Genomic DNA, 20,777 nt, shown 5'->3' with positions numbered 1-20,777 from the left:
GGTGGGGGCTTTGCGCATTTAATTTTGCATTAGAGTGAAGCTACATTCTAGCTCTGACATCTAGAAACGTCTAGACGTAAGATGGCTGTTAGCGCGTTCACACCGGAGCATGGATTATCCGTCTTATTGATCATGGATTATCAGAAATCATTTCAAAGGGACACAGACACATTGGATTAACCTATGGATTAACTTCAGCAGCGTTTTTATCGTTTTAATACCATTGAAGACCACTTTGGAGAGACTACAGAGCCATGGTAACCTTGTTAGCATTTTTAGCTACCTAGCGTCACCTGTTTTGATGTCCGTTTTTGTTTATAACGTCGTAAATCCGTATAATTCAGTGATAATGAGGGTACCCATCGATTCTGTGTCACCTCACGATGTGAATCGATGTCATGGATGTGGAGAAAAGATAAATAATAAGGTTTTGTGAGTGATTTTCGGTGCAGTAATCTGTTAGCATTTTTCGCTCGTTGCTAATTCAGAGGCTCAGTGTTAGCATTGTGGGTTTTCTTTTGAAAAAAAAAAAAAAATGATCAGTTAGATGAGTTTCTTCCCGTTACATGGATATAAAACATTCATAGTTTATTAAATGAACATGCCCTCAGACACTGTTTCCTGCAAGATGTTGCGGCAGTGCCCCGATACCGGGGTCTCTCGGGCTTAACAGGTTAAACAATTAGCATGACCCACATTCAAAAACCAACCCTTGTATTTCTAGGTGAATAAATGCAATAATTCTTTCACTGCTGACACGATATAACACAAACGCGTGTGTGCGTGTGTGTGTGTGTGTGTGTGTGTGTGTGTGTGTGTGTGTGTGTGCGTGCGTGCGTGCGTGCGCGCGTGCGTGCGTGCGTGCGTGCGTGTGTCCTTACCAAATCATGGCAGCCTCCGTTTTTCTCGAGGCACGGGTTAATGAGGTCACACTCGATGCCGTTCCCCATGTAACCAGTTTTACAAACACACTCACTCTGCAGACAGAAAAATAGACAGTTCTTGACAGTCTTCTATACTTACAGCAAAGTGTGCTTCCTCCTTTCTTACAGTGCAGACGCTTTTCTGCTTGCTCTTGCCTCTGCTTACTTTTTTATGCTGATTTTCCTATTTTTCTTTTCTGAAAACTTCGAGCAGCGGCTCCTGGACATTTACTTATCACTGGGACAGTTATTCTTTGTAAATAGATGGAAGGTTTCAGCCATATTTCAATATCTTTACGACAACCTCAGTCTTACAGTAGCGTGGCCTAGCAACAGCTAAAGCCTGGTACTGCATGCTATTTAGCTTAAGCTAGTTAGCAGCAAAATGCCTCCGTTCTCTACAGATGACTTCCACAAACTTCTACAGAAGATGGCTGTTAGCGCGTTCACACCGGAGTACTTTTCCCACAATAGTTCATCAGAACTACGATATATTTGCGTTCACACCAAAAAGCCCCAGGAACTAAATTAGTTCATCAGAACCATTTTTACCCCGTTTTCAGTCCCTGCTAGAGAGATTGGCTGTGCGGAATGCAAACCACGCCCCGTTTAACTCTGAATTTTCTTTTGCAGCGGCCATTGTATTTGCTGGCATTATTAGCCCAGCGCACCAACGAGAGTACTTTTGTGAAAGCAGTTATTATGGCAACAATAAGAATACGAAAATCATCGGAGCGGTGGAGTGATGAGGATGTGTCGGCACGTCTGGCGATTTACTCGGAGGATGGGATCCAGCAGCTTCTACTGAAGGCAGTTTCCAACTGCAAAATGTATCAGCGTTGTTCGGTAAAGTTAGCCGACATGGGAATCTTCCACAGCGCACACTCATGCCGGGACAAAATAAAGAAACTAAAGCAGGACTACAAACAAATAAAAGACCATAATAACAAGAGTGGTAACGGCCGGAAGACCCGTAAATGGTATGATCGATTGGATGCTCTGCTCGGCCACAGGCACAGACCCTCATTCTCCGGCACTTGTGGTGAAACGGCGGATTCAGTGGCCTGTGAATTGTCCAACGACGACTACTACGAAGGTAAAATAAACTACATGCACTGCACTGTTTTAATCTGCACAATACTGGTCTCAGATGTACTTTTATTTGCTCAGTAGATCGAGCTAGCCATGCTAGCCAGAACTGGCTAACACTGCTAGCCAGTTCAGCCTAGCATGGCTAATAACATCATTCTCGGCCGCTATGAAAACGTTTTTGACTTGTGAATAAGTGTGTAATGTTTTCTGTAATTTGCTTCACTAACTCATGGCACTAATTGTGTGTTTCAGGCGAGGCAGGACAACTCTCTGGATTGGAAACAAGTGAGCTTTCCCCTCCGGATCACAACAGCAGCACTTTCTCGTCTCCTTTTCAACCATCCAAACGCAAAAGTACGTACAAACACACTGTAACTACTCATGTCTTGAAAGAACGTTACGCATCGAACTGATGTCCACTAATCACGTTTATTTCCTTCTTGGTACAATTATGAAACACCGTGAAAATACATCGTTTACACTTTTAGCGCCCTTTTCACTCTCTCATAAACATCCGGGCTAGAGGTCACATGACTTCCGGTAAGAAAACTTATAATTTTTGGACAAAGTTCAAGCGTACATTAAGCACTCTAAAAAAATATAAAACAATAAATAAGGGCACTTTGAGCGTTAGCTATTTGATGCTATCTTATCTTCTACTTTACACCTGCATTTTGTACACTGTCCCTGTCTGCACCCTGTCCAATGTTGTCTCTGTTGACAACCTACTAGGCGATTAAACTGATCTTGTATCTTGCTTATTTCTCCTTAGGAAAGCGGGCACGGGATGACAGCTTCCTTGACACCATCATGGTGATGGAGGACCGCCGTGCCATGGTCAGCAAGGAGAATGAGGACCTGCGTGCCAAGGAGATGCACGACGAACGGCTGCTGCATTCACACAAGGCCCAGGAATCGGACGACCAGCTGCTCATGGTGATGCCGCGCCATGCTGACTCAGCGGCGCGCCAGGTGGAGGTGTCGGCGCGCCAGGTGGAGCAACAAAATACCTTTCAGGCTGGGCTTCTGGCAGTGCAAAGCGAGCTGATTAAATCCAACAGGCCTTCAATAAAAAAATAAAGAAAAACTTGTCGTCGTTGATAAACTGTACAATGACTTGTTGGGAGGCGTGTGGTGTAGTGGTCTGGTGCGTTGGTGTTCGGATCAGGGGAGCACAGGTTCAAACCCCACTGCAGTCAGCATGTCGTTGTGTCCCTGGGCAAGACACTTCACCCCAAATTGCCTACACCTGGGACAGTTAATTTTGTATTATTGTGATTATATATATGCCACTGTTATTAATACTTCACTTTGCACTAAGGTGTGTCTGCTGCTGAGCCTACCTATTGTTATTATATTGTTATTTTATATATATATATATATATATATATATATATATATATGTTTTGATACTACTGACACTTTATTTGATATTGAAAATGTTAACTTCTATTTACATGCATACGACACACCTGGGACAGCGTGATGCTGTTATTGATATTGTCTTGAGTGTGCAATAAAAGAGAACCTACATGGCGATTAAACAGAGCCTGTATCTTACATTTTTCATTACATTTCATGTAACTAAGCTTGCTTATTTCTCCTCTGACACTTTATCTTTACAGTGACCTGTGTAGCATCCTATACATCGCATGTAAGTGATTATTCTGATACCATCATGTTTCATCGGTTATAAACTGGCGAAGCTTTATTTATTGTGGCTTTCAAAAAGATAATTTCATTGTATTTCAAAATGGCGTCCAACACAAGCACTATTTATTTATACAAAGAAAAAGTTTGTTATTAGCAGTGTTGTGAGTTCAATATGTTTAATTAATTATAGTAAGGGAACATCTTAGGAGTTAGTGTAGTGAGTTTCAGAGCAGTGTAATAATTATTTGACCTAAAACTAAATGTTTTTATGAACATGACATGGGGATTTGCTAACTTTTGATTTCCCCCATTTTACACGACACAAATGGAGGCCACTATGGGCCAAAACTAACACGTAGGTTTCTGTAGGGTTCATGGCAGACGGATGCAGTTGCTCTCAGGAGGATATATAATAAAGGTGTGTTAGCTGCTGAGCCTATTTAGTGTGCATACGACACACCTGGCACAGTTTATTAATTTCACACGTAGCGTAGCGCGTGCATGTCGTCGTCCAATCCTTTTGGCAATCCTTCTTAACCGCCTTCGCTTCCGAATCAGCATTGCTATTGCATTTGACAGGTCGACGATCTGTATTTGTGTTTGCTTAAATAACTCAGACGAAGCTCATGTCTGAGGTCGGAAGGTAAACAGACGCCTAATATACAGCAGGTGGGCGCGGGAGGTTTTTCTTCTTCTTTTTGGCGGATTGCAACTTTAAGGTGCATACCGCCACCTACTGTACTCGCCGTGAAGTTGTTTGCGGCCTGCCAGTAAACCCAAAGCAGAAGAAGAAGAAGTGACGTCAGCGGTTCATTTGCCTAATCCACCCCCAGGAACTCATTTTGGTGTGAACGCGATCTGCTTTAGTTCATCAGAACTAAAAGAGTTCTGATGAACTAAAGTTCTCATGAACTATTGTGGGAAAAGTACTTGGTGTGAACGCGCCTTGTGTTGGAAATGAAAATGAGTAAATCATTTCCATGGGATTTGGGAGGACGAATGACAGGCAGAGCCCAGCGCTCTGAAATCTGTGATGCGACCGGCTGGCCTGCATTGTTATCACCCAGGAAGAGCGCCTCTTCAACCCCTCTTCATACTAGGAAACAGCCGTGGACAGCTGCTAAAAGGAGAACTACAAACAATCCTCCTAAACCACCAAGTGTGCCAATCCAGAACAGATACGCTCCGCTGACCCAGAACCGGAGATCTCTTTCTGATGACCTGGATAACCTGTCCTCTTCACACACAACACAGTCTCACGGCATTTCGTGTTATAGTCACGAAATTAATCTATTGATTCGTGTTCACCAACACGATTTCGCCATTTTTTTCGTGTCACACAGAACGATTTTAAAAGCAATGTAAATAATAACAAATTAAAAGGAAAAAGACATTTAAAAAAATACAGATTTAAGTATTCTGACACAGAACGATTTTAGAAGCAATGTATTTATATTGGTAGTATGTTTCGTGCCTGCACCAAATAATAACAAATTAGAAGGAAAAAAAGATGACATAAAATACAGATGTCAGTATTCTGAGGCTCTGAGCCATTTCTTTTCCTCACTGACGGCAAAAAAACTCAGACATTATACAATTTAAAATAAAAGGGATAGGGTTAGGCTTAGGGTAAGATATTGAGTAAGAACATGTTTTTTTGAATCACACAGCTTCTGGTCTTCCAAGACCCGACCGGACAAAAAGACGTGTTGCAGGCACGAAACATACTACCAATAGAAATACATTGCATTTAAAATCGTTCTGTGTGACACGAAAAAAAGGTGAAAATCGTGTTGGTGAACACGAATCAATAGATTAAATTAATTTCGTGACTAATAACATGAAATGCCGCGAGACTGGGTTGTCACACAGCAGGGTAAGGACCAATAGCTACTCCAAAAGTAAAAGGCTAGAGGGAAAGCTAACGACTGGGCCTGAAACTCTGATTGGGGGTGATTCTGCTGTAAGAGATGTACAAAGTCTGTGTAGTAAGAACAACACCAAAGTACTCTGTTTTCCCAAGAATATGGTCTCTGACTTGGCTGAGAAGATCCTGCATATTGGGGCTGAACATCCAACTGTGAAAAATGTGGTACTGCACATTGGAACAAATGATGTGAAACAACAGTCAGAAGTTCTGAAAGAAGACTTTAAATGTTTGTTGGAAACTGTCAGCTCTCTAAATGCGGAGGTGTTCCTCAGTGGCCCTCTACCGCCAGTCAGAAGAGGAGTGGAGAGATTCAGCAGATTGTTTGCACTGAACATGTGGCTTTCAACTGCCTGTACTGACCATTCTGTCCATTTTATTGACAATTTTAACTTTTTCTGGGACCGCAGACATCTTTTTAAGGCAGATGGAATTTGCCTGAACAAGTCAGGAGTGAAATTGTTTATCTCTAACATATTCAACTGCCTGCGTCATCAATATGTTCTCTCTGCCAAGGACAAGCAACAAGAGGAATCAAAACAGGAGAAAGACACAACACATCGTGTATAAAACCTTGAAGAAGTATCACTGCACCCGCCTGAGGAATGTCTTGATTATGGGAAACCTATGAGACAAATGGAGGAGTCTCCACCGCCCTTCACCCCCCCTATCACCTTTGAGGATACTCTTCCTTCACCCCAAAGTGATATTTAACTGAAAATACTAGGGAAATGTTTACTCTTCCACACTTGCCCCTGCTAACATCTCAGTAAATGAGCTAGTAGATCATTTTCATTCAAAAATTAAAAATGTTATAGATGTCATTGCTCCAACTAAGGTAAAGGAAGTGACTGGCAAGAAATTATCTCCATGGAGAAAGGCCATGACCGTGAGAACAGAAAAAAGAGTGTCGAAAAGATGAACGCAGGTGGCGAAAAACAAATCTCCAGGTTCACTTTGAAATCTATAAAGAGAGACTTGGCTTTTATAATTTGGAATTGAAAATTGCACGACAGTCTTTCTTCTCTGACATCATTGCCTAAAACAAAAACAATGCACGTGCCTTGTTTGCTACCGTTGACAGACTAACAAACCCCCCAGTGTCAGTAGCCTTTGAATTTCTATCCACCAGGGCCTGCAATGAATTTGCCTCCTTCTTCACTGACAAAATTCAGAAAATTAGACAAGCAGTCAGGTACAGCAAATGTTTTGTCCCTGTGTCCACTTAAAATCAATTCAAACACCATGACACAATTCTATCAGATTAATGATAAAAACCTAGAGGACATTATTCAACTTCTGAAATCCTCCTCCTGCTTGATATTATTCCTACAGGATTTTTCAAAAAAAAATGTCATTGCATGGCCTCAGATCTACTTCATATAGTAAACAAGTCTCTTCACTCAGGTGTATTTCCACAGGTCCTAAAAACGGCAGTCATTAAACCGCTCTTAAAAAAGAATAATCTAGATGCTTCAGTAATGAACAACTACAGGCCCATATCAAACCTCCCATTTCTAGGTAAAATCATTGAAAAAGTAGTTTTTCAACAGTTGAGTAATTTCTTGCATTTAAATAACTGTTTCGATGTGTTCCAGTCAGGATTTCGTCCAAACCACAGCACTGAGACTGCTCTTGTAAAGGTCTTCAATGACATCCACTTCAACAAAGACAGTGGCAGAACTTCAGTGTTAGTATTATTAGATCTCAGTGCTGCGTTTGACACTGTTGACCACAACATATTACTAGACCGACTGGAAAACTGGGTGGGACTTTCGGCAACAGTTCTAAATTGGTTTGAATCCTACTTAAAGGACAGAAACACTTTGTTTCTATAGGTAAATACACATCTGAGTTGACAAATATGACATGTGGGGTTCCTCAAGGCTCCATCTTGGGGCCTCTTCTCTTTAATGTCTACATGCTACCACTGGCTCAGATAATGAAAAACAACAAAATAAGTTACCATAGCTATGCGGATGACACCCACATTTACATAACCATTTCACCAGGAGACTATGCTCCAATTCAAACACTGAGTAAGTGCATTGAACAAATCAATGACTGGATGTGTCAGAACTTTCTCCAATTAAACAAAGATAAAACTGAGGTAATGCTTTTTGGAGCCAAGGCAGAACGTATAAAAGTTAGCGCTGAGCTTCAGTCTGCAATGTTCAAAACAACAGATAAAGCCAGAAATCTAGGTGTAGTCATGGACTCTGACCTGAGTTTCAACAGTCACATTAAAACAATTACTAAATCAGCCTACTATCACCTAAAGAACATATCTAGGATTAAAAGACTAATGTCACAGCAGGATTTGGAAAAACTTGTCCATGCTTTTATCTTCAGTAGACTCGACTACTGTAATGGTGTCTTTACAGGTCTCACTAAAAAATATATTAGAAAGCTGCAGCTGATTCAGAACGCCACTGCTCGAGTCCTCACTAACACTAAGAAAGTGGATCACATCACTCCTGTTCTGAAGTCTTTACACTGGCTTCCTGTGTGTCAAAGAATTGATTTCAAAATACTGCTGCTGGTTTATAAAGCTTTGAATGGTTTAGGCCCAAAATACATTTCTGACCTCCTGCTAAATTATGAACCATCCAGAACTCTCAGGTCTTCAGGGACTGATCTGCTTTCTGTCCCCAGATCCGCTGCAAGTCTTACTACTTTTAAATCCAGGCTGAAGACTTTTCTTTTTGCCGCTGCTTTTAATTGATATATTCATATCTTAAACTGCACTGTAACTTTTATTATCTTTGCTTTTTATCTTTGCTTTTAAATTAGTGTTTTTAAATGTCATTTTAAATCATTGCTTTTAAATGAGTGTTTTTAGATATCATTTTATAATATGTTTCTTAATGCTCTTAATGTCTTTAATTTTTGTAAAAAACTTTGAATTGCCTTGTGTTGAAAGGTGCTATATAAATAAACTTGCCTTGCCTTACAGTCAGACAGCTAATTATCAACTTCTTCATACATCATACAGACAATGGGAGGTAATGAGAATAAAATAATAATCTTGGTCTGGGCGATAGTGTAGTGACACATGATTGATTTGATGGGATTGATATGGATTGTTACATTTGATAAAGTAGAGGTGTGAGACCAAATATCTATATATTTCAGGAAACACTGAGGCATCTGTTGACTTTAGAAAGATGAGGGGACAGAACAGCCCAAACAGGGAGACAACAAAATTAAATGACAAAAAAAAGAGCAAAATGACTACAAAAACACACAAAACAACAAAAAAGAAGCTTTCATGTAATAATTATTAATAACTATTAATGGATGCTTTCTATCCATCTGTAACCGTTAGTGACTGACCTGTCCAGGTCCGATGTGGTTGCAATCGGCGTTGGGGCTGCAGCCTCCTCGACGCTTCAGCTGACAGTTGTTGATCTCCACGCACACTCTGCCGTCACCTGTCCAACCCTCAGCACACACACATGACGCATTACCTGGACCTGCATACTCACACTTTGCCTGTTGAGAAGGAGGGAGATGGGCAGATGGAATGTTTGTATTATACATTTTCAAATATAATCCAATCTTTCATGGCCACTCACCAGAGTACATCAGTGAACTCTCAACTTCTTATTGTACAAAAAGTACAAGTTAGGGAAGGGAATATGGAAATAATAGCTCAATTAAGTTGATACAAAAAATGGTGACACATCTTTAATCATTTTATACCAACTTTGTTATTTAGGATATGGGGGTTGTAGAAGAAGAGATGTTAAAACAGCTATTTCAACACACACACACACACACACACACACACACACACACACACACACACACACACACACACACACACACACACACACACACACACACACACACACACACACACACACACACACACACACACACACACACACACACACACCCACACACACACACACACACACACACACACACACACACACACACACACACACACACACACACACACACACACACACACACACACAGGCCTTAAGTCTTACATTGGTGTCGCAGCCTCCTCGGCTGCTCTGCAGGCAGGGGTTGATGGGAGAACAGGAGTGACCGTCACCATCATATCCATCCCGACACCAACACCTGGTGCAACACACACACACAAATTGATGATGGACAGACTCAGTAGCTGTTCAAGTAACAGAAGAGGGATGGGGTTGTTCACCTGGTCATAGGTTTGTTGTTTCTGTAAATGTTGCTCTCTGATTACACATCGGAAAGGAAAGAGCTGCAGTGCTGGGATTTCTTTTAAACTTTTGCCTAATTTAATAGTCTGCCACCAAAGAAATGACAGTGAGATAGAGCTGTGCACACGCACATTGACGATCGGACTAGGACTCTGACAAGTTTTGTCTCAAGTCCAGATGTACTCATCCCCAGGCTTGTGCAGCTGCGAGGCGAGACACACACCCCCCGCGCATCGTGCTGCGTCCTTTGACAGATGCTTCTGTCAAAGGACGCTTGAGGAAAAGACCAGGACAACGTCAAATGTCATGAGCAAAAGTTCTGTTACATTCTTTACTATCGGTATCTAGGCTCCTAAACCATAGTTTGGATGCTCACCGCCACATTCTGACGCGGCTCGTTGTCAGCTGGTAACCAGCTGTACGGGCTATTATCACAGAGAAAAGATGAACGGGGCGTTTGAGTGCCGTTGGAAACATCCGTTTATTGCGGGTTCTCCAAGGTTAACAATAAGCAGACACTGTAATACATACAACTAAACTGGACACTTCTCTTTCAAACTACTTTGTTCATCCCTTTTCTCTCTCTTCTCTTGCATGCAAGACAACCTGAAATGCTGACAGTGGGTCATTGTGTTTAATGTAGACCATTTGTATTTGTGAAGAAGCTTTTTGAAGTCTTGGAATTCGACCAAAACTTAATAATAATAATAATAATAATAATAATAATAATAATAATAATAATAATAATAATAATAATAATATTTGTAAAGCACCTTTCATACAAGTATTGCAGCCCAAAGTAGTTATATAGACAGAATAAAAGTAATGCAGAAAATAAGAGGATAAAACCATTTAGACAATAACAAATATTGATTGATAAGAACCAAACCAACAGATACATTTAAACAAATATATCCACTCAGATTGATACATGACTGAGTCGGACTCGGACTCGAGCACAGGTAATGATGACTCGGACTCGACTCGGACTCTTCTTGGGTGAATCGGACTTGGAGTGGGGACTTGACTACAACACTGGATCGTGCTGAGCTGCACTATATCGCTTCAAGGATTGTATTCAGCTTTTATCCTCTGTTTTTTGGGGGCAGACCCCCACAAAGAAAAAAATATTTGTACACACATCATCTTAACAGTTTTGTATGCTCATCGAGTCGTCCGTGAGCAGAGCATCAAGTTGGCATGCCTATAACAGCTGAATGCGGCGATTACCATCTTGTTCAGCAAAGCGCCTCACAAACGTATTAAGATCAACAGCTTTAGTAAAAAAAATGTTAGACATTTTTTTTTTACCCAATTTTTTTTTTATAGGATATGTACATTTCGGTTAACCGGTTAACCGTTTTTTTGGGGGTCGAATATTCGAATATACATTTGCTTTCAAATTCCCATCCCTAGTCCGCGCCGTCCCGTTCAAATGAAATCGCCGCCAATCATATTTCCTCTGCGCCAGGGCCAAGGCTCGCGTCTTGTGCTGCATTCACTTGCACTCGGACATTAGGGACTTTCTCTCATAAATGTCCGATGAGCCACAACTTTTATTTCAAAACAAAGCTGCCAACTGGGGTGGCAAGGCTATTTTTAGCCACCCCGGTAGATCCGCCCCTGCTTGACCGGTAGGCTACTTGCTTTTGATCAAAGTCAATGTGGAAAACCCGCACTCACACAGGTAGGCGGAGGTGAAGGGAATGAGCACTTTTACAGCCTTTTTGGCGAGGTGGGGGAACTCGGTCTCCACAGACAGCCAAAAGTGTGCAAGTGACGTTTTCTGCCAGACGCTGTCTCCTCTTTCACTTTAGGTAACTTCACAAAAAATCGATCCATGTTGCCGCTCGCATAAAGTTAGCTGAAGTTAACTAGATGTCACTGTTTCTCACGCTGCGCCTCCCCTGAAGCTCTCTGGCGCCCCCCAGGGGAGGCGTGCCTCACACTTTGAAAACCGCCGCGCTCGATAACATCCTCCTCTAGAGGACATCAGTGTTGAACAAACTCTGAACCTCTTCGTGGCTCTAGAGACAATCTGTAGTATTCCTCTAGCATTGGTGGAATGTCTCCACAAAATGTCATGACAATCCATCCTGGAGCTGTTTAGATATCTCAATTTTGGTTTAAACACCAGATGAAAACTAAGAATAAATGTGTTACCTGTTTATGGATAAAAAATAAAGTACCTAAATGAGATTCAAACTAATACTCACTTTTTCATTGAGAATTTAACAACAAATCAAAATATGTTTCCAAAATGAACATGGTATCTTACTTGTTCTCCAGTCCCGTGTGTGTGCAGTATGCGTGAATATGGCAGTGTTCCTGCTGGCCGTCAGAGTTGCAGGGTGTGGCCGTCCTGTCACAGTGTTCACCTGAATATCCCTCTAGACAGGATCCTCTCTGACACACACCAGCGCTGCCTGGACGGTTATCACACACACCGTGGACACAGTGACACTCTAGGGACACGCAAAAACACACACCATGTGATGATTTGAGTTTAATAGCGGGATAATTTGTACTCAATGTTCTTCATTTCGCATTACATATATATGTATATATATATATATATATACACAATATATATATGTAATATATCGCAGATAAGAAGTGAGTAAACTACAGTTGAAGTCTGCGTGTATGAACATACGAACTCTCTCAAAGTGAGGAGGATCTGTTACCTTCGTCACATTTCTCTCCGTGCTTGGATGGATCTGCACAGATGTGGCAGGCGACACCCTTGAAGCCTGACTGACAGCTGCACGACCCGTTGCCTTGGATACCGTCAAAGCACTGCATGTTGTAAAAAATAAGAAAAATGATAAATCATCAGTAGAGAAAGGTGGCTCGAGAGTCAGAGTTTGCTTGTGTGTTTAATGCTCACCGTTCCTTTGTCATAGCAAGGGTGCTCGAATCCTCGGATACAGGGTTTACAGTCCGGACCATAAAAACCTTTACAACACTGTGCTACCTGTAAAACACACACACAATAGACATAGATAAAGGACAATTCCACCATTTCTTCTAAACTATTGACTCTATCAGCTATTGAAAGCTAGAAATAAAACTGACCGTGTTGGTGGCGTTGCAGAATTTGGCACATCCTGAACTGAGTTGGGTGTTGAGGCGAGACACTGTGTAAGTACAGCCGGTCTGATGAGAGTCCTGGAGACAGACAGACAGATTTGATGGTTTTATGATCTCGCCCATGTCTTCTACCAGCCAGGTTTCAACAGATAGAGAATTCTTATAAAAAATCTAAGCAAAATAGCTGAAACAAAGGCAGGATTTTGATGGAGGATTGAATCTAAAACATTTTTTTTTTTAAAGTGTTATACAGTGGTTATTTGTCACATCAGGATGATTAAAGCACAGAATGACATATGGTGTAAGAAAACAGTTTACATTCCCATACTTACATACTGAAAACAAGCGGGTTTACTTTTTATTGCTATGGCTCTCTGTCTAATTTATGCTTTCCTTTATGAAAGGTGTTACAGTATTATATCTTTCTGACCTTATTACAATTTATGCTTTCATCCAGTGGTTATATATAACATATAACATATGCATACAACCTTCTAACACTCTTCCCTTTTTTTCTAAAGGTTTAGGGTCACATCACAAATCTTGCTGTTAAATACCAACCAACTAGGTGCAATATGTGCTATATGTGCAATATATATATATATGCCGTTAATAACTATGTAATATATACCTGGCTGCTAAATCCTTAGAACTGCTACAAGATGTGTATTTTGTAAATTGTGTAACTAGCTGCTGTTAAATACTCATCCAACTATGTGCAATATGTGCTATATGTGCAATATATATATATATGCTGTTAAAACTGTGCTATATATACCTGGCTGCTAAATCCTAAGAACTGTTAAAGGATGTGTATTTTGAAAATTATGTAACTATTTAAAAAAAAAAATGTCCCCTCTGTGGGACTAATAAAGGTATTCTGATTCTGATTCTGATAATTGTTTACATCAACATACACCTCCATACTTTTCACCTTATAGTTGTAAAACTCACCATGCTATTTAACAAATAGTTTGCACAGACTTAGACATCAACAGTTTTTGTCTTAATTATGCGACAAGGGGTTTCTGTAGAATAATAATTATGTGTTTTACCAATTCAGTGGTGCCTTCTGGACAGTCAGTCTCAAAGAGGTAACTGCAGTGAACACATGGACCCTGGAAACACACAACCAGAGAACAATAAATGCATAGCTTCTACTGTTAGCATTACTGATACCTTTATTTTCTATCAACATATCCTTTCCTTCTGCATGAAGATTATAAATCTGGTGATGCTGGTCAAATAAATGCATTGATCAGTGTCATATAAAATATACGGTTGCCGCCAGGTGCAAACCAGCCCAAAACGTTTCCATTAGGAGAAACGCATTGCAGCTTCAGAAACGATGCAAAAACAAAAATTTGCCAAAACACATGCAATTGAAGAAATATATTCACCAACTCGGCTAAACATGTGCATCGTTTACTAAAAGTGCAGCATAAACGAAAACACTGCAAATACAAAACGGTGCAACTTGATCAAATGTATAGCCAAGCGCTCCAGACCCAGCTACGTATGTGCATCACTTTTTAGTGTCCTCATTTCTGTTGTGTTTTTAGCTTATCGTAGCGTTTTGTTGTGCGTCGGCAACTGTGTGAAATGTTTTTTGTTAGTTTAGTTATTTATGTTCCACTTCCTGTTTTATTTTGTTTTCACCTTGTCTCATTCCTGGTTCCTTTACTTCCTGCCTTGGTTGTTTTCCCGCCATCGTCAGTGTCTGCCCCGCCCCTGATTGTTTCCACCTGTGTGTACCTCTTGTATATAGTGTCCTGTCTCCCTTCGTCTGTTGCCAGATTGTCTATTTGCAGCGTTTCGTTAATGCAGCTCTTTTAGTAGCTAAAGTTGGTAAAGAGGTTTCTTCATTTGCATGTGTTTTTGCATATTTTGTTTTTGTTTTTGCACCGTTTCTGAAGCTGCATTGCGTTTCGCCTATAAAAATGTTTATGGCCGGTGTAGTGCGTTTGCACCTTTTGGCCACCCTATTTATCGGATATATAATTTACTGCATTTACAGGTACAATGAAAATGTTAGACTCTATTTATTATTGTGTTGTGATGCTCACCACAGTGATCTTGCTCTCTGTGACATCACAGCGGTGAGGCAAGATGGGGAGGATGGATGGCGGGAAGAGAAGCCCATCAATCAAATGGATGATTCCGTTGGACGCCATGATGTTGGTGCTCGACAGACGGATGCCCTTCTCCCCGAGAAGGATCGCACCCTGACGGGGGAAAAAGGAAGAGGGGCCTTGTGTTAATGGAAATGAGTCAGGAATCAATGCAAATTATGAGAGACTGATAAGAACCATTCGGATACACTTACGTCTTCGGACACAGTGATGGTGACAATCTGATTGGCCATCGTACGAATCTGAGGGAGAGTAGCCAACTCGGCAACTGTCAGCTACAGACAGAAAAATAATTTAACCAAACCGTGTATTTTTTTCTTGACAGGTCAAACAAGAATGACGATTTAGCTATTCCTAGTGCCCTAACAGCAGTGAAGTTGTTGTTTTTCTGAGGGTGGTGTTAAAGGAAAGATCATGTCGACATTGAATCTAAAGGGTTCGTTCTCTGTAAAGCAAGAATTTCAATCAGGAAATTACAATTTGCTTTTAAGAAAATAATTTGTAGATCTGTTAAGAAGATGTCTGTTCACCAAATTCTTGAACCAAAAGGCATTTCTTTCTTGGCCATATTTGAAAGCAAAGCAAAAGGCAGAAAGGAGGACAGACACAGGAAGGACTGAAGTGTTGAGTGGGGGTCGTCTTACCCCGGCCCTGGAGAAAACATGGTGCCTGAGAAGTTCCTGCAGTTTATATTTGGCCTAGAAAAAGAGAAGAATATAATTAAAAATCCCTGATAATCCTCACATAATGTATAATGATGGCTGAAGGGCTCACACTTGGTAACTGGGGTCGATGTTGACATTACTGTATGTTAGAAAAATGCTGAGCCTGTTTTCAATTTTTCATTAAACTAAATAGTGCTGAGCCAGTCTTTAAGATCTATATCATACCAATGGTTTTGGAAGTTAAGTATTTGAATTCTGTCTTACACAATGTTTGTTTTTGTCTACACTAATGAAATACTTAGACCTACTGAATTCAGCATGTACAAGATGCTGCCGTCTCTGGATTTGTCCACAGCGTCGTTTGAAGGGACGAACACAGTCAGAGGTCCCAGACCCCGCAAGGGTGGTGGTGACCCGCAGTTCTAAAAACACACACAGACATATCATATCCCATTTGATCCAATAACTTAGTGACTCACAAAATGTTGATTTACTAGAGTTTTCCCACACAACAATCTTTAATTTTTACAATGCTGCATGTGTCATGTGCCTGTGTGTTATGGTTTCTTAGATAAGAGGACCATTGCTTTTTGGGAAAGGAGAATCAGGAGATTGTCTCCTGACTTTTGAAAGTTTGACTGAATTCTTAGAATAAAGCAAATCGTCTGTGTGTGATGTGATTGGCCAGAACAAGATACTCACATCAACCAGAGACAGGAAGCGGTTGTATTTGTCATCCTTTGTCAGAATCTCTCCGATTGTCTTATCAGCAAACTGGACACGTGAAGAAGAAGATCCAAAAACTGACATTCACTTTCATATAAGGCTTTGTATTTAACTGGGCAGGTTAATTAATAACGTTTTAATAAAAATAAAATACTGAGCACCAGAAATTCTTAAATTATAAACATTTATGTTGTAACATTTCTTTGAGGCAATATTTTCCATGTTCTGTTCTTTGTTTGATTCAAATATTTTCTGGTTAATCTCAGTGTAAAAAAAATGTTTTCCTGTTTTCAGGAAGTTTTTGTGATCCTTAACCTCACCTGTTCATCACGAAGGGACCGGTCAGAGAGAGTGTTGGTCATTGGCTGGTCGATGATGTGTATGATCCCGTTGGCTGCTGGCAGGTCTTCCTGGATGATGGTGTACAGTTTGCTGGGGTTGTCCATCAGGATGAACTTCTACATCAACCAGACAGGGATACAATCACTGTGCATGCTGTCAAAAATGTGTGATAATAGAGCTGACAACTGAGAGGCGGAAACATTCCTGAAGTGAACATGAATCTAATGTAACATTAATTTAATGTAATTCACACGTTGGGTGACACCCTACGATTTCACGATTGGGCATGTTTAAACTAGAATCAAGACATGCCCTGTTGTTGGGGCATGAATGTGAAGCCGAAAGGCCTTTTTTTGGGAGGGGAAACTGAGTAACTGCATGAGAAATGTGAATTTAGGAAGGAATAATTAAAGAGGACATATTATGCTCCTTATCAGGTTCATATTTGTTTCTCCTTTTTCCTTCTTTTTTTAGCTGGCCAGCTCTGTTGTGATTGGTCAACGGCTTTGAAATCAGTCAAAAATGTCACGACCCTTAGCAAATCACCTGCAATGTATTTATCAGTGTTACATAGTGATGTGATTATGTTACGGATAGCAAAGGAGTCAAATGGAGGCATTTAAGGCCGGGGGGGAGTGTCTGGGAGAGAAACTCCTTGTGTCCTACTTCTGTTGTTGCCATACAATAACAAACTAACCATAAGGTGGCAGCCCTGTTGACATGCAATTTTGTTTTAATTCATTAACATTTAGTTTGAGAAGTTGTTATAACAGGTGTGGGGTTGGATGAGAAAAAGTTACCTTGTTGTCTTTGTTCCTCATCTTGGCTCCTCCTAACATGTTGAAGTCTCGTCCCTCCAGCTCCTTGTAGAGGCGCTGACCCTCGATCAGGTGGTTTTGACACACCAGCTCCTCGTTAACGCCCTGTAGAGACATCGTAGATCAATCATTTGTTATTAATTAGTTGATTATTTTCTCCAGCTATTGCGGTAAAATGTGCAAATGTCTAAAGGTTCGAGATAATAATTAGGCTGCAATCCAAATAAAATGTAGAATAACGAAATAAAAAAGCATTCCTCTGAAGACTACATGATTCTCAGATACAAAAGTAACCAGCATCAAAGGGAGTTGTGGGTTTTTGAACATCAGAAATAGGTTGCTCAAAAATTGGCAGACCCCTTTATAAATCACTCCTTCTGATCCATGTGCAGGCTCTTTTGGCTGCCTTTGTATTTGGTCTGTTTTTCGTCACTTTTACAGCACGTTTTTTTGGGCAACAGGTGGCCTTGTCTCTGATTTCCTTTTCTAGTGTAACTGTAGGAGAGAACAGAATATTTTAACTCATGTAGCTGTGACTCTGATTTACCAGGGTATGTGTATCAGCAATAATAGATTTTAACAGGTCAAAGAAAAGTTCATTTTGTATTTGTGTTGGTATAGAGCCTATATTGAATTCCCTTGCCTTTTAGTAAGATATATTGTAAACTGACAAAATAAGAGTGATTTGATGTGACATTTTTTTCAATTAGAGGTATAAAGACTCAAGACAGACAGAGGGACAGGCGACCTACAGTCAGAGGTGTTTTCAGCAGTGGGATGAAAGCTGTGAAGGGTCCATCGTGACTCAGCTGCATTGAACAGCCTTTTTCTAAAACACAAACGTACATACCAAAGGTCATAGTCAGAGAAAAGATCCAAAAAGTAGATCCAAAAAGGAAAACTGCAAGTCTCTTCTTTCACAATAATGTTAAAGATATAATTCTGTGGTCTGACATTATTGCCTCCAAATTAAAGTGTATTGTAGCAATTGTAACGACTAACATTTTTTGAACTGGCACCGCTCAAAGTACCAGCCCATAGTCCAAACTTGTTAGAAGTCTGAAACCCAAAGTACCTTTTTTTTTCAACAGTTAATTTGTATTTCCTTTACCGAACAAGGCGATGGCTCCTGTCAGAGTTCCTCTTTGACTCCCACTTCTGTCAAGCTCAATCAGCCGCTCCATCAGGTTACCATAGCAACGCCGTCCGTCGCCAATCTGATGATCAGCACACACACATCTGAGAAAAATGGGGTGAGAAATATTGATAACACAGAAAAACACACATATTCACACAAACTGACAACAAGCTTTTTTTTTATTCAGAGCTTCAATTAATAGAGTGGTGCAGTTATAGATACAGATATATCGATCATAAATCTAGCGATTAGATCTATGATTCGAAAATTATAAAAGTAGGGTAGACATGTGGAGATTATCCGGCTGAACAAAACGTGCATTTATCAAACAGGTTCGTTTCCCACAGATCTTATTTTTTACAATATTCCAAAATCCTACGGAGAAATCCCATTGCTTTTTTGTCGAGGGAACCCAAGCCCAGCTTACTTCCGGGTCGGCCTACAAAAATACATCATCACTGCACCACTCTATTAATAGCTGTTGTTATTTATTTATTTTTACAAAATCCTCAATTATAATCCTCAGATTAAGTGAGATTGTTTTTATTTTATTAAATCAACTTCCAATGATTCCAAATTGACAGTTTATCTACGTTTTTCCACAGTCATTGAAGGTGAGAGAGTGATAACGTCTTGATGGTCTCCAAGCAAGTGCAGAAACACAATATGATCTTTTTTTTAAACTTAATTATACAAAAAATACTGTAATAGTGTTAGCCCAAATAGATGTTTTGTTATTGTGTTTTATATACATGTATTTTATGGTACTGTCAGACTGCTGTTAGACCGGCCCATTTTTTTAATGCAGTGAAAGAGTTAATGAAAAATGGCCAACAAATATGTACATTACCAGAATATTTCTTTACGTACAAATATATTGTAAATTTGGGAAATTATGACATCTATGTTTTTGACTTTTCATGTTTAGTTTTTGACTTAACGCTCTGGAGTTATTGAAAATGTTTGGATTACACAATTCATAAACAATCCTACGCAGCAGCTATTGAAATCATACAACACAACTTAAACTAATGAACAACAGAATTTAAACAAAATTGATAGGCATGAAAATAAAAATGCTGAATTTGAATGTAGATTTGGAATTCAAATGTCCACGGTATGAATTAAGTTTTAATATTCACTAGTGTTGTAGTCAAGTCCACCTTATCCGAGACCAAGTCAAGACCAAGACTGGAGTGTAGCAAGACCAAGACAAGACCACGACTTTAAGAGGTTGAGACCGAGTCAAGACCAAGACCAAGGCAGGGCGAGAGCGAGTCAAGACCGGAACCAGACTAGTGTGAATCCAACACTACATATTACACTTACAATGAAATGTGGAAGATACCAAAGACAATTTGATCTAAAAGATCCACATCATCATAAAAAGACCCACATACAAACAGTAATATGTATATTCAACTTCATCATATTTACTCAAAAAGTGATTATTTTAATTAAAATTTGTAAATTAGTGACACTTTTGTGGTTTGTGTAGCCAAATGTAATTGTAGTTGAATTTCCCGACATATTCACTTCGAGACTGTTTGAGTGTGTGTGTATGGGGTGGGGAGAGGTGGGGGGGAGTAGCAGGTGGGGGGGAATAGCAGCCGGTACAGACCAGTCCCATGTTTACAAACATTGCGGCGCATGAGGGCAAAGACTCGGAGTCTCGTGAGTGCTTAAAAGTAAGTCAGTGAAGTCACATTATTGGTTGCATTTGAACCAATAACGGTCTCGAGACCAAGACCGGTCTTGAGTACTACAAAACTACTACTCACTACAACTTGATGAGAGAGACAGACAAATAAAGAAAAAGAAACCGGCTCAGTGTCCACATCTGGTTCTAGTCTGGTGTCTAGACCCTGAGGATAAAAAAAGATTGTAGTCTTACTTTGGTTGTCCATCCACTCCAGTTTGACAGGCAGCAGTGGGGTCACAGGTGTCGGCTGAGCAGGCAGAGACCAGCTGACAACCAAACCCAGCGTTTCCTCCTATAGGCGACATGCCGAACATACACTCACAGCTGGACTGAGGGACAGAGAGACAGAGGGAGTGAGGTTAAACAA

General features: G+C 40.3%; 1 protein-coding gene across 1 annotated transcript in view; it reads right to left on the bottom strand.

Annotated features, from left to right (window-relative positions):
• The window catches only part of stab1 (stabilin 1), a 112,667-nt gene that overhangs the window by 79,428 nt on the left and 12,462 nt on the right, over positions 1-20,777 (bottom strand). The window contains 18 exon segments of the mRNA XM_034138739.1: positions 882-977; positions 8,932-9,090; positions 9,597-9,690; positions 12,073-12,259; positions 12,482-12,593; positions 12,685-12,771; positions 12,873-12,965; positions 13,943-14,005; positions 14,954-15,112; positions 15,214-15,294; positions 15,664-15,717; positions 15,993-16,106; positions 16,387-16,458; positions 16,731-16,868; positions 17,553-17,675; positions 18,323-18,399; positions 18,682-18,809; positions 20,603-20,739. Coding sequence (XP_033994630.1) covers positions 882-977; positions 8,932-9,090; positions 9,597-9,690; positions 12,073-12,259; positions 12,482-12,593; positions 12,685-12,771; positions 12,873-12,965; positions 13,943-14,005; positions 14,954-15,112; positions 15,214-15,294; positions 15,664-15,717; positions 15,993-16,106; positions 16,387-16,458; positions 16,731-16,868; positions 17,553-17,675; positions 18,323-18,399; positions 18,682-18,809; positions 20,603-20,739 — 1,974 coding nt within the window.

This window comes from Trematomus bernacchii, unplaced genomic scaffold, assembly GCF_902827165.1.
Source record: "Trematomus bernacchii unplaced genomic scaffold, fTreBer1.1, whole genome shotgun sequence".
Classification (NCBI taxonomy): domain Eukaryota; kingdom Metazoa; phylum Chordata; class Actinopteri; order Perciformes; family Nototheniidae; genus Trematomus; species Trematomus bernacchii.
The sequence above is the reverse complement of the archived record's forward strand: the minus strand, read 5'-3'. Positions and strand labels throughout refer to the sequence as shown.